Source organism: Schistocerca gregaria, chromosome 2, assembly GCF_023897955.1.
Source record: "Schistocerca gregaria isolate iqSchGreg1 chromosome 2, iqSchGreg1.2, whole genome shotgun sequence".
Lineage (NCBI taxonomy): Eukaryota > Metazoa > Arthropoda > Insecta > Orthoptera > Acrididae > Schistocerca > Schistocerca gregaria.
In genome coordinates, this window is record NC_064921.1 from 174521761 (window position 1) to 174539148 (window position 17388).

The following is a 17388-nucleotide window of genomic DNA, read 5'->3' on the forward strand; positions in this document are numbered from 1 at the left end:
ACCCAATCACTGGTTCCCAAGCCTTGCTAAGATTACAACCACAGTCTCGGTTTATGAGGTCTTCATTGGAGCAAATTTCGATGGCCTCTCTAACAATGCTGTCCCAGTATCTCAACGTCTGTACCAGAATCCTCGTGCGGTCATACTCCATAGCGTGATTTTCCGACAAACAATGTTCAGCGACCGCCGACTTGCTCGGATACATTAGTCGAGTGTGTCTCTGGTGTTCATGGCATCAATCCTCGACGGTACGCATCGTCTGACCAATATACGACTTGCCACATTGACATGGAATCTGGTACACACCGGCCTTTCTCAAACCGAGGTCATCTTTGGCGCTCCCCACCAGTGCACGAGTTTTATTCGGAGGACAAAACACAGTTCCAACCCGGTGTTTCTTCAGATTGCGGGCGATTTTCCCTGAGAGTGTGGCTGTGTATGGAATAAATGCAGTGCCTACCTCCTCCCTCGTGACTTTATCCATCTCAACAGGTTGTGCTGCAGTGGTTGGGCAGAGAGCACGTTGAATCTGCCACTCTGAGTACCCATTTTTTTTTTAAATACAGTTCTCAGATGTTCCAATTCCTGGGGTAGACTCTCCGCGTCAGAGATAGTGCGCGCCCTATGTACTAGAGTTTTAAGTACCCCATTCCTCTGTGAAGGGTGGTGGCAGCTGTCTGCGTGCAAATACAGATCAGTGTGCGTTGTCTTCCGATACACCCCATGACCTAGAGTACCATCAGCCCTTCTCTTGACCAAGACGTCAAGGAAAGGTAATTTACCCTCTGTTTCAGTCTCCATAGTGAATTTGATGTTGGGGTGTATGGAGTTTACAGTGTAAGGAAGTCAAGGAGTTTATCCATACCACGTGGCCAGATGACGAACGTGTCGTCCACGTAACGGAAAAAGCAAGTAGGTTTCCATTCGGATGACGATAGGGCTTCCTCCTCGAAGTTCTCCATGTACAAATTCGCTACCACTGGTGAGAGTGGGCTACCCATGGCGACTCCCTCCGTTTGTTCGTAGTATTCTCCATTAAAAAGAAAATACATGGAAGTCAAGACATACCTAAAAAGTTCAGTGGTATTCTCGTCAAACTTCTGACTAATCAATTCTAGCGACTCTCGCAGGGGTACCCACGTAAACAAGGAAACGTCAAAACTCACCATCATATCTGACTCATCCAACCTGAAACTATCAAGGCATTTAACAAAATCCACAGAATTACGGGTGTGATGAGGGCCTTTAGCCACATAAGGACTTAATATTCCCGTCAGGTATTTGGCTAACAAATATGTAGGTCCCTGATGTTGCTGACAATGGGGCGTAGCGGTACCCCCTCTTTGTGAACCTTCGGGAGTCCATATAGTCTAGGCGGTAACGGACCTTGGGGTAACTTTGCAAATACAGGTAGGACAAGCACATGGTTGCATTATATTGGATGTAATAAGCACAACTCAAGGTTCACATTACTCTTTTCTTATACAAATTCATGGCTAACATGTACACTAACAGCAGCAGGCAACAGAATGTTTGGTTAGTATTTTTGTTTTACTGTGCCAGTAAACTTTTTGTTTTACTATGTCTGCACACTAGTATGTATTGAAAATTCAGCACTGATTTTACTTCAGACTATCACCAGACTAAAACATGCAATTTGGCACACAACACAAATTTTATCGAATCATTACATCTGTAAGAGAACAGTAGACATTCTCTATTTCTTTACTTGATACTCTAAAGAGACGGTCTTTCAACTGATTTTTTGTTACTGGTTATTATATTTCATATTAACTGTTGAATGTAAATAACAGTGATGATTGCATCACAATAATGTTTGTCTTGCTGTGGATGAGGAAAAATATGCAAATGAGTGAGATCGTGAAGCCTACTACATGTAAAATTCATCAATAGTGCTGTCATGTTGTTATCTGAAGTACAAATAACTGCTGAAAGAGTACTGAACTAATACTTCGTTGCAATCACAATTCTACTGTGGGTGAAGACTACTGATCTGGCAGTTGAGAAATGTATCAATCTAGGCTGTATTCAACCATCTCTACACGATCAATTTGGCCTCTAGATGTCCATTGTAAAGAACAGTACAAACCCCCTCCTTCACTGTGCACAAAAGTCGGCAAGGGAACATATTGAACAGAACATAGATCAGTATAATGTCCCCTTCACTGACAACTGCAGGATTTGTCTGTTGATTGATGATCATTGTAGAGCGAGGTGGGTCTCTCATTTTTTGGGCTGGTGGCATTGTGTATGGATTTTGCAAGTTCCACATTATTTTTGTCATCTGGAAATAGCTGTGGATACTAGTATAATTAATATGTTTTTATTTTCCTAGACAATCACAATTATCTTTACAGATGATCAGTTTCAAGAATTTGAAATGACTATTTACAAATCTAAAAATAAAAAAAGGGATAAAAACTCTGAATTGAGATGTCATGTAAAATACATTTAGTATTGTGAAATAATGTGATAGTAAAATGTTCATACCCAGTTGTTCTCAAACTTAAAAGATATTCTGCTACATTTTATACACAGTAAAATACTGAAGCAGAGTTGGTCAAGGTCTACAATAGGGCACTTCCTCTTCAATAGTTGGTTTGTTTACATCACAGTCAGTCAAGTGTTTCAAGTGTCAGCAGCAGGACCAGCATACCACCAGATTTCCACAACAGGAGGCCATTGTACAATTCCATGCTGAAAAGTAATGCCTCTGATTCTTTTGTTTTTGTGAAAACTCTTAATGCTCTTTAAAGAAAATAAACACTATTAACAGTCTACATATTTATTCTTCATGTCTACATACTTGTTTCTCAACATAGTCACCTCAGCAATCAACACATTTCTCCTCTCTACAAGAGGCCAGTTTGCTGATACTGTCACTGTAGAATGTTTGACTTTGCTGACAGATCCACAACCTCACCTCATCTTGCGCTGCTTCATCACTGTTGAAGAGATGTCCTCGAAGGTATTCTTTAAGTTTTGGAAACTGAAGAAAATCAGATGGAGGCAATTCAGGACAGTATGGACGGTAATTGACAACAGTGAACCCAAGGCATCAGATTGTTGCAGATGTTGCAGCACTCGTGTGCAGTCTGGTATTGTCATGCTGAAGGAGAGGATGCTCAATGTGTGGACAAACTCTTCGAACTCAAAACTTGATTACAGCTCACTATTTCCCACACACCGTCATTGCTACATTACACATCGCCATGTCACACACTACAATTTGGAGCACTCTAGCAGCAGAGGGCTGCAAATACGTAGACATGAAGAATAAAGATGTAGAACATTAATAACATTTGTTTCATGCAAAAAGCTTTAAGAGTTTTCATATAAAAAATTAGGATGCATTACTTTTCAGCACACCCTCATATATACTGTAATCCTTCCCATCCTGTGTGGTAAACCTCCCCTTCCTTACCCACTGTTCTGGGTAACATACCAATAACTCTCCCCATTTCTTGATCCTTGCCAGTCATTTTTCTTCATCCCTTTTCCTTTCCCTTCAACACTTCTGACAGAAGGAGTCACTGGCATCAAAAGCCTGCACATTTCTACAACTTTTATTTGTGTTTTTTTTTCTACTGCTGCTTAGTGAGCAGATTTTTTGTATCTATCCAATTATACTGTATATACTGAATTCACATTCAGCAACTTATTCAGCTCCTTGTTTGCTGGGTAAATTTCTGGTTTCTGCAGTGTGCACAGATGATATCTCTAGCTGGCTGTGTGAAAGATCTTTTGATTTTTATCAATATTTGAAATGTTATTTTTTCAAGTCCGTAAGTGAAAATGCAATGTTGTCTTGTTACTAGTGTATGTATGCCATAGAGAAAGAGCAGTAGCTCAAAAGCTAAGACTGCACCACAAATCAGTCAGCTGTCAGTGAGTGGCTGTCTTTTCTCAAGTTTGCCAAGGGGGGACTGTCAGGACCAGTACATAGACACATCCATAACCAAACATACACTGAAGAGCCAAAGAAACTGGTACACCTGCCTAATCTCGTGTAGGGCCACCGCGATCATGCAGAAGTGCCGCAACATGATATGGCATGGACTTGACTAATGTCTGAAGTAGTACTGGAGGTAACTGACATGATGAATCCTGCTGGGCTGTCCACAAATCCTTAAGAGTACGAGGGGGTGGAGATCTCTTCTGAACAGCATGTTGCAAGGCATCTCAGACATGCAAGAGTACGAGGGGGGGGGGGGGGGGGGGGGAGATCTCTTCTGAACAGTATGTTGCAAGGCATCTCAGACATGCACAATAATGTTCATGTTTGGGGAATCTGGTGGCCAGCAGAAATGTTTAAACTCAGAAGAGTGTTTCTGGAGCCACTCTGAAGCATTTCTGGACTGTGGAGCGTCACATTGTCCTGCTGGAGTTACCCAAGTCTGTTGGAATGCACAACGGGCATGAATAGATGCAGGTGATCAGACAGTATGCTTACATACGTGTCACCTGTCAGAGTCATACCTAGACCTATCAGGAGTCCCATCACTCCAACACATGCCTCCACCAGCTTTAACAGTCACCTGTTGACAAGCAGTTTCCAAGGATTCATGAAGTTGTCTTTGTACCCATACATGTCCATCTGCTTGATTCAATTTGGGATGAGACTTGCCTGACTAGGCAACATGGTTTCAGTCATCAACAGTCCAATGTTGGTGTTGATGGGCCCAGGCAAGATGTGAAGCTTAGTGTAATGCAGTCATCATGGATACACAAGTGGGCCTTTGACTCCAAAAGCCTATATCAATGATGTTTGATTGAGTGGTTCACACAATGACATTTGTCGATGGCCCAGCATTGAAATCTGTAGCAATCTGTAGAAAGATTGCATTTCTGTCACACTGAATGATTCTCTTCAGTCGTTGATGGTCTCGTTCCTGCAGGTTCTTTTTCTGGCCACAGCGATGTTGGAGATTTGATGTTTTACTAGATTCTTGATATTCATGGTATACTTATGAGATGGTCATACAGGAAAATCCCCACTTCATCACTACCTCGAGATGCTGTGTCCCATTGCTCGTGTGCTAAGTATGACACCATGTTCAAACTCATTTAAATCTTGATCACCTGTCATTGTAGCAGCAGTAACCGATCTAATGACTGCACCAGACACTTGTTGTCTTATATAGGTGTAGCCAACTGCAACACCATATTCTGCCTGTTTCCGTACTTCTATATTTGAATATGCATGCCTGTACCAGTTTCTTTGGCACTTTAGTGTATATTGTATTTTCCGGCTACAGTCCTGATACTTCATGAAATATTATTTAAAAAGTGGAGGGAAAAAAAAGTATCAAATTTGCTTGATGACAAGGGTATGAGCAGCCACTCAGAACTCTGTAAGATGCAATGAGTAAAGATGACACTTACTGCCACACTTTTATTCTGAGAAATCTATCCTAGACCTTGGTATTTATGATTTCCTTATTGTAGCACTTTTTTTACAGATCTCCAAAAAACTAACTTTATTTTCAACTTTTAATTTGTTCTTTTGTCCAAAATGTGATTCTTTCACCAACATATCTCAATAATGGAAAATAATGTTTATACTTTTTACCTTCTGGAAAATAAGAGGCACTTTACAATCCTCTCCAATGATTTGATGATCTTTTTCTAGCAGTGCTGCTAATGAAACTCCAAATACATTTCCTTCTGAAAAAAGGAAATATACTCATTAAGAATTACACAAAGGCACATTTCATAGGCTACTAACATAAATAAAGTAAATAAGTTAGGAGTAAAGGTAACAACTCACAGTATAATGCAGGTACTGAGTCATCAACAGCCACATAAACAAGACCAAAAACATTGCTGTTTTACAGGCAAATCCATTTTGAACTGGAGCATGAATCATGTTATCTTTACTTCTAAATTATTTACATTCTATGAAAATAAAGGCCATATTACCTTCTTTTCTCTTCTTTTTTGGAGTTTTCCTTTTAGTAAAAGTAATATTATAAGCATCAAGAAGTGCCGTTACTTCCAGCAACAAGAGAGGGCGAAGCCTGAGCATGTCATCTTCACCAAGAAACTCTATCCACGTACGACCTGCTGGAACCTGGATAAAAAAGAAATACATATTAATTAAGTACTATTGGCAATTTGGTGTGGTACATTATTTTACTTCAAAATACTGTTGAATATAAACCCAAGTTGCATATAAAGTATAAACACTTTACATACATCTCATCCCTGTGCAAAAATGTTGTTATTCAGTCACTGAATTTTTAAATGATGTTAAAGAGTTCTTTGAAGAGTAATGTGACAACTTTGTACTGATGGTTGGACATTAAGATTAATTTTAGATTTTTTTCTGATACATAGTGTGTATTTCAGTTATATTACTTGTAGTGATGAGTCTCTTGCACTTTGATTTGATTTATGTGTGTATGTAATGAGATAATAAAATAATGATTCTGATTTTTTAATTCTAATTCTGGTATTGTAGTATCACTCCAGGTTGATATAAGTATAATATATCCTAAAATGTGTATCATGAAATCTTTTGGAATGATTTTCACACATGAAAAAATACTAAACTATTTCACTTTTATTTATTTAATTTTGCTTGATACCTGAGATACAAGCCAATTTAAAATTTAACTGCGTCAGACAAATATCCTTTGGCTACAGTTAATATCTTTACATAAAGAATCAACTCCAGGAACCTGTACAAAAATTAATACTTAATTAAAGTATCTATTAAACACGACTTATCTTAGAAGATAGATTAAGGAAAGACAAACCTACATTTCTAGCATTTCTAGACTTAAAGAAAGCTTTTGACAGTGTTGACTGGAATACTCTCTTTAAAATTCTGAAGGTGGCAGGGGTAAGATAGAGGGAGCGAAAGGCTATTTACAATTTGTACAGAAACTAAATGGCAGATGGCAGTTAAAAGAGTCAATGGGCATTAAAGGGAAGCAGTGGTTGAGAAGGGAGTGAGACAGGGTTGAAGCGTATCCCTGATGTTATTCAATCTGTATACTGAGCAAGCAGTAAAGAAAAGAAAAGAAAAATTTGGAGTAGGAATTAAAATCCATGGAGAAGAAATAAAAACTTTGAGGTTCGCTGACGACATTGAAATTCTGTCAGAGACAGCAAAGGATCTGGAAGAGCAGTTGAACGGAATGGACAGTGTCTTGAAAGGAGGATATAAGATGTACATCAACAAAAGCAAAATGAAGATAATGGAATGTAGTTGAATTAAATCGGGTGATGCTGAGAGAATCAGATTAGGAAATGAGACACTTAAAGTAATAGATGAGTTTTGCTATTTGGGGATCAAAATAACTGATGATGGTCAAAGTAGAGAGGATATAAAACGTAGACTGGCAATGGCAAGGAAAGTGTTTCTGAAGAAGAGAAATTTGTTATCATCGAGTATTGATTTAAGTGTCAGGAAGTCGTTTCTGAAAGTATTTGTATGGAGTGTAGCCATGTATGGAAGTGAAATGTGGACGATAAATAGTTCAGACAAGAAGAGAATAGAAGCTTTCGAAATGTGGTGCTACAGAAGAATACTGCAAATTAGATGGGTAGATCACATAACTTATGCGGAGGTATTGAACAGAATTGGGGAGAAGAGAAATTTGTGTCACAACTTTACTGGAAGAAGGAATCAGTTGGTATGACATGTTCTGAGGTATCAAGGGATCACCAATTTAGCATTGGAGGGCAGCATGGAGGGTAAAAATCTTAGAGGGAGAGCAAGAGATGAATTCACTAAGCAGATTCAGAAGGATGAAGGTTGCAGTAGGTACTGGGATATGAAGAAGCTTGCACTGGATAGAGTAGCAAGGAGAGCTGCATCAAACCTGTCTCTGGACTGAAGACCACAACAACATTAAACTGATGTAGTAATATATAAATGCAATTTTCATGTCTCCAGTCATTGGGAATCTCTATGAATAAGTTTATGAATATGAAATGGTCCTCTGAAAAACATTCTCAAACTGATTTCACATGAATATGAAATTTCATTATTTCTCTTTTGTGTGTGTGTGTGTTTTTTGGAGGGGGGCACCTACAGTTAACAAGTTTGCTTTGGTGGCTACTTATTTTCTGTAAAGAACTGATAAGTCATTTAATTTTGATCTCAGGCTCTGAGAAATTAATTTTGGAGTGATTTTTTGAATCTCCTGGCGTCTCATTTGCATTTCTCTTATGCTTTTCTCTGCTTCCGAGCTGAGCTATGGATGTAATTTCGTCAATTACTAGCACTATAATTTCTATTAATATTTTATGCCTTCTACCAAGTTTTATTGATCAGTTATTTACTATTAATGGTCACAGGGAAGTTAATGGGAACTACCGACATCTACATCTATACTCTGCTAAAACTGTGAAGTGCCTAGCAGAGAGTACATCCCATTGTACCAGTTATAAGGTTTTTTTCCCAACTCCATTCATGTATGATGTGCAGGAAGAATGATTATTTAAATGACCCCATGCATGCTGTAATTAATCTAATCTTGCCCTCATTATCTCTATGGCAGTGATACATAAGGGGTTGTAGTATATTCCTAGAAACATCATTTAAAGCCCATTCTTGAAACTTTCTAAGTAGGTTTTCTTGGGACAGTTTACATCTCTTTTCAAGAGTCTGCCAGTACAGTTTCTTCAGCATCTCTGCAACATGCTGTCATAGGTCAATCAAACATGTGACCAATTGCACTACCCATCTCTGTATACACTCAATACCCCTCTTACTCTTGTCTGGTATGGGCCCCACACACTTGAGCAATATTCTGGGAGGGTAGGCAGACTGCATTTCACAAGTATACTACCAATAAACCAAAGTCTGCCACTTTCTTTGCCCATGGCTGAGTCTATGTAACCATTCCATTTCATGTCCCTACAAAGTGTTACACCCATGTACTTGTAGGAGTTGCTTGATTGCAATTGTGAATCACTGATCATAGGATACTACATCTTTTTGTTTTGTGAAGCGCACAATTTACATTTTTGAACATTTAAAGCAAGTTGTTAATCTTTGCACCACCTTGAAATCTTATCAAGATCTGACTGAATGTTGATGCAGCTTCTTTCAGACACTAATTCATTACAGATAATTGAAGCACCTGCAAAAAGTTTGAGCTTACTATTAATATTACCCAAACATCATTAGTAAGCAATATGAAGAGCAAGGGTCCCAACACACTTCCCTATGCTACACTCGAAGTTACTTCTGCATCTGTCTATGGCTCTCCATCCATTTTACTTTTGATAATAAAGGCAGATGTGGTACAGAGTCAAGTACTTTTTGGAAATTAACTACACCTACCAGACTGCTTGGATCCAAGGCTTTCAGTAAGTCATGTGAGAAAAGTGAGTACTGAGTTTCACATGACCAATGTTTTTGGAATCCATGTTGGTTGGCATGGAGGAAGTTATTCTGTTCAATATACCTCATTATGTTTGAGCTCAGAGTATTTTCTAAGATTCTGGAACAAAACGTTGTCATGGATACAGGATAGTAGTTCTGTGGATCACTTCTATGGGTGTCATCTGTGCTTTCTTCCAGCAACTAGGCACAATTTTTTGTTTGAGGGATTTACAACAGATTATAGTTAAGCTGATAGGGATTCCATCTAGCCCTGGAGCTTTGTAAATTTTTACTCTGGAGTGAACTAGATAAACAATTTTTAACCGTTATTTAGAAAAGGCAACTGACGAATAGTTGAATGACATTATACGTAGCTTCAGTACTGAAAAAAAAATGAACTCCGAGACAAAAACTTCAAATAACACAATAAGAAATAGTTTTATATCACACAAAGTTATTTACAGTTACAAATCCATGTAGCATAACATTTCATTCCAAAAACTATAATTATAACACTTACCTTGCCTTTTGGCAATCCATTAGGATACTGTTGTCTTTTACTTTGGCTCTGAAGACAGATTTCTTCAAAACCAAGTTGTCCAATAGATCCAGATCTTCTAATGTGTCCTTTTACATGATTTCTTTGGTTAGACATTCGGAGTTCATTCTCACTAGTTGTATCTATATTATATAGATTACTGTGACTTCTTGCAACAGATACATGACCATTTCTGTGTACAAGAAATATTTCCTTAATACATGAAAATGAAGGCAACATTCAAAATGTTTGCAAGCTGTTGTACATTAGCAGTACACAGGCCATGGATATTTGTCCTTAATTACTCTTCTCCTGCCTCACAATGCCACTCAAGTTAATTTATTAATTACACAGCTGTACACACACTAAAATCAAGACATTAAAGAAAAATTTAGAATTGATTAAGATGCATTTATCTGCATCCATAGCTGATTGGTCTGCAGGGCTGACTGACTTGCAGGAGACCCAGGTTCCTGATACAGCCATGGATTTTTTCCTTGGTGGGAGGAGGACTGGTACGAGGTGCACTCAGCCTTGTGAGGCCAACTGAGAAGCTACTTGACTGATTAGTAATTGTTCCAAGGTTAAGAAACCCGACAATGATGGGGAGAGTGGCCACATGCGCCTCCACATCACACACGATGATGCCATTGACAGAGAATGACATGGAGTCCAGTCGGGCTGATTGGTCTATCTAGGGCCAGAATGCAGAACTTTACCTACCTTATCAAAGGACATTAATCTCAAACAGGGAAATGTCAGTTTAGTTCTTGGATTCATCCTTAATAGTTCAAAATCGAAAAGTGGTTCAAATGGCTCTGAACACTATGGGACTTAACACCCGGGGGTCATCAATCCCCTAGAACTTAGAACTACTTAAACCCAACTAACCTAAGGACATCACACACACATCCATGCCTGAGGCAGGATTCAAATCTGCAACCATAGCAGTCACGTGGTTCCGGACTGAAGCTCCTAGAACCGCTCGGCCACTGCGGCCGGCTAGTTCAAATCAAACCTATTATTCTATGTAGCAAAACTTTCATACAGGAAATGCATAAGTCAAATGATACAATATGTCAGGAGTGTCAGTTCACATTTAATCTGCATAACTGTATTTTTGTTTCAACATTGTGTGGATATATTGATATAATAATGAGGAGACACTTGTCATTAATATCATATTATTCTGTACACTGGAACAGAAGTAAATCTACGTCTGTGCCTACATCTACATCTACACTCTGCAAACCACAATGAGGTGATCGGCAGAGGGTACATCCCATTGTACCAGTTATTAGAGTTTCTTCCTGTTCCATTGACATATGGAGCACAGGAAGAATGATTTTCTGAATGCCTCTGTGCATGCCGTCATTATTCTGATCTTATCTTCATGATCCCTAGTGAGCAATGCGTAGGGGGTTGTAGTAAGTTCCTAGAGTAATCATTTAAAGCCAATTCTTGAAACTTCGTTAATAAACTTTCTTGGGATAGTTTGTCTATCTTCAAGAGTCCTCCAGTTCGATTCCTTCAGTATCTCTGTGACACTCTCCCACAGAATAAAAAAACCTGTGACCTCTCCCACTGCCATTCTCTCTATATGTTTAATACCTGTTAGGCCTGTCTGGTATGGGTCCCACAAACTTGAGCAATATTCTAGAACTGGTCACATGAGAGAATTGTAAGCAATCTCCTTTGTAGATTCTATCAATAAACTGGAAGTCGACCACCTGCTTTACCTACGACTGAACCTATGTAATCATTCCATTTCATATCACTTCAAAATGTCATACCTAGGTATTTGCATGAGTTGGCTGATTCCAAAAGTGAATCAATGATACAGTCATAGAATACTATGATTTTTTTATTTTGTGAAGTGCAAAATTTTACATTTCTGAACATTTAAAGCAAGTTGCCAGTCTCTGCACCACTCATAAATCTTATCAAGATCTGACAATATTTATGCAGCTTCTTTCAGATATTACTTCATTATAGATAACAGCATCATCTGCAAAAAGCTTGATTTTACTATTAATATTCTACTTTCAAAGTGGAAACATATTTATTAAAAGCAGTAGTTACTGTAAAAATGAAGGCACTGATTTTCTAATAAGGTTGATACCGATAAATTTACATAAATGGTCCCTCTGAGATGTGAAGGTTTTTCTATGTAGCAGAAGTTTTTTACCTTTAGCAAACCCAAGAATTACATCTCTGACAGCTAACATACAAAAAATGGCATGAATGTGGGGGCAGTGTCTATCTCTATTAGACAATCAGCATATAATCTTGAGAATTGTATATGGTTTTTGCATTACTGTTTCCATTTTTCGAAAGGTGTAACAGTTAAGAGTAAAATTTTCCTTAGCCCTCTACAGAGACAGATTTGTTTGTACCACAAAAAATGTGGTGGCACACTGTATTTGTTTTTCTAGTGAGCTGTTCACACATTAAATTATAAAACAATGATACTTGACTAATATTTATCTGATACATCTGTTCTTCCTCTCTATACATAGGTAGAAGAATTTACATACAAAAGAACAACCTTTACATAAGGAAAACTAAAAAATCAAATTAAAAAAAAATATTTGGAAAACTAATATACATTATACAAGACAAATTGACAGTACAATTAAATATCATAATTGTCATGTAGTTTCTTGACCCTGTAACCTTGGTGGCTGATGTTTGCAAAGGGGCTCAAGCCTAATTGTTGGCCACGTCTCTTCACTCTGATCACACTGCAGTATCTTGTTATAATTCTGTGCAATTTATTGCATGCTGTATAAACAGGTAATGTACAATCCATCTGTCTCAAGTGAGATTGGAGTATTCTGCTGTGTGTAGTAAGGATATTGTGTTGCACTGTGTAATATTTGAGGACAGGAATTGAATGACATCTCAGTAAACTCATGGAAAATATTGTTCTTCACTGCAACCTCCACCTTTCTTTTTAAGCAGCATGCCTTTTAAGTTAGTGGTATAAAATTATCCTTATGTAATTTAGGGTCAAACACTGTTCCAACTCACTTTTTTCCCAATCACCATTTAGATTCTTTGCTGCTTTCATGTTTCATTTAGTTGGTTTCGTAATGGATAAGAAGATCACTCATTGCATTTGCCTCCATAGTCAAGCAGTCAATGTGACAGACCCTCACTCAATTCACATGGTCTTCAGGGCCTGACCACGTGGTTTCCTTTTCTTCCTTTTCCATTGCACTAATGATGCTCTGTACTTTCCCTTCACATTTTCCACCTTGCCTTGTCATGCAAATATTGTCAATAACAGTTAATCTCTTGGCGCACGAAGAAGACTAATCTGTAGTGGACACACAGAATGATAAATGTGAGTGAAAACTGCCCTTTAAGAAACAATTTTCTCTGCTTTCTCAGAATGTTTCACTCATCACCTTAGGCTTCCTGTGTCATTTGGTGTGTCCCTGTAAAGGTTTTCTTGAGTTTCACACAAAATTTAATGCAGACGCGTTGCTCCTCTAACTCTGCCATCCCAAAATTTGCAAACTGTGTGACACAATGTTCTACTCAGTATAGCACAGAACAATAACTAACAGATGTACAGCAATGAAACGTGTGGCAGTTACACATAAAACACAGGCATGTGCAGGGATGCCAACTGCATTTCGCTCCAACACATCATTGGTGCGAAATTACCAATGTTACAGATTTTTTTGAACAGACCTCATATATACAGACATTATACCCACACATCTGCAAGGTTTTTTAGGATACATTCAACTTCAACACATAAGGGAATTTTTTACCATCATAATTCATGAATCTCTCTCTACATGAAACTTACTTGGTCTTAATTCTGTCAGCAACTGGTATGTAGCCGTTACCCTTCAGTTTGTTTGGAGACAAGTAATGCCTGTTATTGCTGTCAATATTATTATTGTGGTCATCAGGTACAGTTGGATCACTACCACTACGGATCCTTTCTCTTGGTCGAGGTAAATGCATTGTACCAATCATTTGGTAATTCAGCATTTTTATTCCTTCTGAAAATTGACATAGAGAAATATCAAAACAATAAATAATAATGAAGAAAATAAAAATAATAAAATAAAATAATCTATTTCAATTGATTCTTAGAGAAAGAGTTATGCAGTCAAATTTTGGTTATGATTGCTAGAACTGTTTTACTGGCCCAATGGGTAAAAAAGCAGAACAAATTAACCAGAGTATTGTTGTAAGAACCAACCAATTACCTCACTAAAACAATTTACGAATCTCACAGAAAGCTCTGCAGATGATGAAGAAATTGATGAAATGTATGATGAGATAAAAGAAATTATTCAGGTAGTGAAGGGAGACGAAAATTTAATAGTCATGGGTGACTGGAATTTGTCAGTAGGAAAAGGGAGAGAAGGAAACATAGTAGGTGATTATGGATTGGGGCTAAGAAATGAAAGAGGAAGCCGTCTGGTAGAATTTTGCACAGAGCATAACTTAATCATAGCTAACACTTGGTTCAAGAATCATAAAAGAAGGTTGTATACATGGAAGAATCCTGAAGATACTAAAAGGTATCAGATAGATTATATAATGGTGAGACAGAGATTTAGGAATCAGGTTTTAAATTGTAGGACATTTCCAGGGGCAGATGTGGACTCTGACCACAATCTATTGGTTATGACCTGTAGGTTAAAAATGAAGAACTGCAAAAAGGTGGGAATTTAAGGACATGGCATCTGGATAAGCTGAAAGAACCAGAGGTTGTACAGAGTTTCAAGGAGAGCATAAGGGAACAATTGACAGCAGTGGGGGAAAGAAACACAGTAGAAGAAGAATGGGTAGCTCTGAGGGATGAAGTAGTGAAGGCAGCAGAGGATAAAGTAGGTAAAAAGACAAGGGCTGCTAGAAATCCTTGGGTAACACAAGAAATATTGAATTTAATTGATGAAAGGAGAAAATATAAAAATGCAGTAAATGAAGCAGGCAAAAAGGACTACAAACGTCTCAAAAATGAGATCGACAGGAAGTGCAAAATGGCTAAGCAGGGATGGCTAGAGGACAAATGTAAGGATGTAGAGGCTTATCTCACTAGGGGTAAGATAGATACTGCCTACAGGAAAATTAAAGAGACCTTTGGAGAGAAGAAAACCACATGTATGAATATCAAGAGCTCAGATGGCAACCCAGTTCTAAGCAAAGAAGGGAAGGCAGAAAGGTGGAAGGAGTATATAGAAGGTTTATACAAGGGCGATGTACTTGAGGACAATATTATGGAAATGGAAGAGGATGTAGATGAAGACTAAATGGGAGATAAGATACTGCGTGAAGAGTTTGACAGAGCACTGATAGACCTGAGTCGAAACAAGGCCCCTGGAGTAGACAACATTCCATTAGAACTACTGACGGCCTTGGGAGAGCCAGTCATGACAAAACTCTACCAGCTGGTGAGCAAGATGTATGAGACAGGCGAAATACCCTCAGACTTCAAGAAGAGTATAGTAATTCCAATCCCAAAGAAAGCAGGTGCTGAGAGATGTGAAAATTAGCAAACTATCAGTTTAATAAGTCACAACTGCAAAATACTAACGCGAATTCTTTACAGACGAATGGAAAAACTGGTAGATGCGGACCTCAGGGAGGATCAGTTTGGATTTCGTCGAAATGTTGGATCACGTGAGGCAATACTGACCTTACGACCTATCTTAGAAGAAAGATTAAGAAAAGGCAAACCTACGTTTCTAGCATTTGTAGACTTAGAGAAAGTTTTTGACAATGTTGACTGGAATACTCTCTGTCTGATTCTGAAGGTGGCAGGAGTAAAATACAGGGAGCGAAAGGTTATTTACAATTTGTACAGAAACCAGATGGCAGTTATTAGAGTCAAGGGGCATGAAAGGGAAGCAGTGGTTGGGAAAGGAGTGAGACATGGTTGTAGCCTCTCCCTGATGTTATTCAATCTGTATATTGAGCAAGCAGTAAAGAAAACAAAAGAAAAATTTGGAGTAGGTATTAAAATTCATGGAGAAGGAGTAAAAACTTTGAGGTTCGCCGATGACACTGAAATTCTGTCAGAGACAGCAAAGGATCTGGAAGAGCAGTTGAACGGAATGGACAGTGTCTTGAACGGAGGATATAAGATGAACATCAACAAAAGCAAAACGAGGATAATGGAATGTAGTCAAATTAAATTGGGTGAGAAGAGAAGTTTGTGGCACAACTTGACTAGAAGAAGGGATCGGTTAGTAGGACATGTTTTGAGGCATCAAGGGATCACAAATTTAGCATTGGAGGGCAGCGTGGAAGGTAAAAATCGTAGAGGGAGACCAAGAGATGAATACACTAAGCAGATTCAGAAGGATGTAGGTTGCAGTAGGTACTGGGAGATGAAGAAGCTTGCACAGGATAGAGTAGCATGGAGAGCTGCATGAAACCAGTCTCAGGACTGAAGACAACAACAACACAGAAAGTCTAAATAATGATGATGAATAGTATCATAAATGACTAGCTGAACAGTTATGTTTTTTAATTACATGATATAATCATATTGTGATGCATTCCAATTCTTCAAAAATTATCAGCAAGCTCATTCTTGTATTTAGAACATTTTTGTCCTTTTAAATAGTGTTTATTTCTAAATCCAGCATCAGACTACACACTTAGATGTTCCTGAAGAACCATTTCAATGCAGCATGAACTACTTAATGTATTAACTATGTACACAAAAGACTGAGACTTTAATTATAATGATGAGAAAGAAAAAAACCTTTTTGAACCTAAATTACGGGGTTCGGCATGAGCTCATCTTTAGATGGAGATACACTTTTTTGTGTAATTTACATACTATTTCTACATTATGCAATTTCCACAAAAATTGAAAGAAGGAAGGAAAATTATGGTTTAACATCCCAACAATGATTAGGGTTATTAAAGATGAAACACAAACTCAGAATGAATAAAAGAAATGTGTGCCACTATTTCAAGATCATCACTGGCCCAAAATCAAGAATGGTAAATTAAATAAGTTTTATTTTTTACAGACTAAGAACCTCAGACTTACCATGTGAATCATAGAACAGACAATTAACACTTCAAATAGTGGCAATAACAGTATGATATTTCTTTATTTACTTAACAACATATTCTTCAAATGATACCAGTGACAGTGCTTTGCCAATATGGATTTTTGGGCTTTTAATTCGTTTACTACCACAAGACAACCAACGGCAAAGCAGAGCCATCTTATGTGGCTGGCAGCAGCCACATAGCAGTCAACGTGTTAAATAAGAATGTGTTATGCGGCAATAAAAATACACTCCTCCGAAGGTAAATGACTTGCCACGGCCGTCGTTACTCATTAAAAGTCACCTGGGTCACAGTAGAAGAAAGAAATTCTGTAACAGTTCTAGAAGAATTTAGCAATTACATAAATTATCTGTAAATGTATTTTCAAGACTGCATAAATTATGAATATTTCTCATGCGAAAAGTATTTACAGAATTCATCTGAA

General features: G+C 38.0%; 1 protein-coding gene across 3 annotated transcripts in view; it reads right to left on the reverse strand.

Moving 5' to 3' along the window:
• The window catches only part of LOC126336621 (rho GTPase-activating protein conundrum), a 210807-nt gene that overhangs the window by 30770 nt on the left and 162649 nt on the right, over positions 1–17388 (reverse strand). For all 3 annotated transcript variants that reach the window (XM_050000497.1, XM_050000496.1, XM_050000495.1), the window contains 4 exons: positions 13726–13924; positions 9885–10095; positions 5944–6094; positions 5594–5688 (listed from right to left, as the gene is read on the reverse strand). In XM_050000497.1, coding sequence (XP_049856454.1) covers positions 5594–5688; positions 5944–6094; positions 9885–10095; positions 13726–13924 — 656 coding nt within the window. The remainder of the gene's footprint in view (positions 1–5593; positions 5689–5943; positions 6095–9884; positions 10096–13725; positions 13925–17388) is intronic.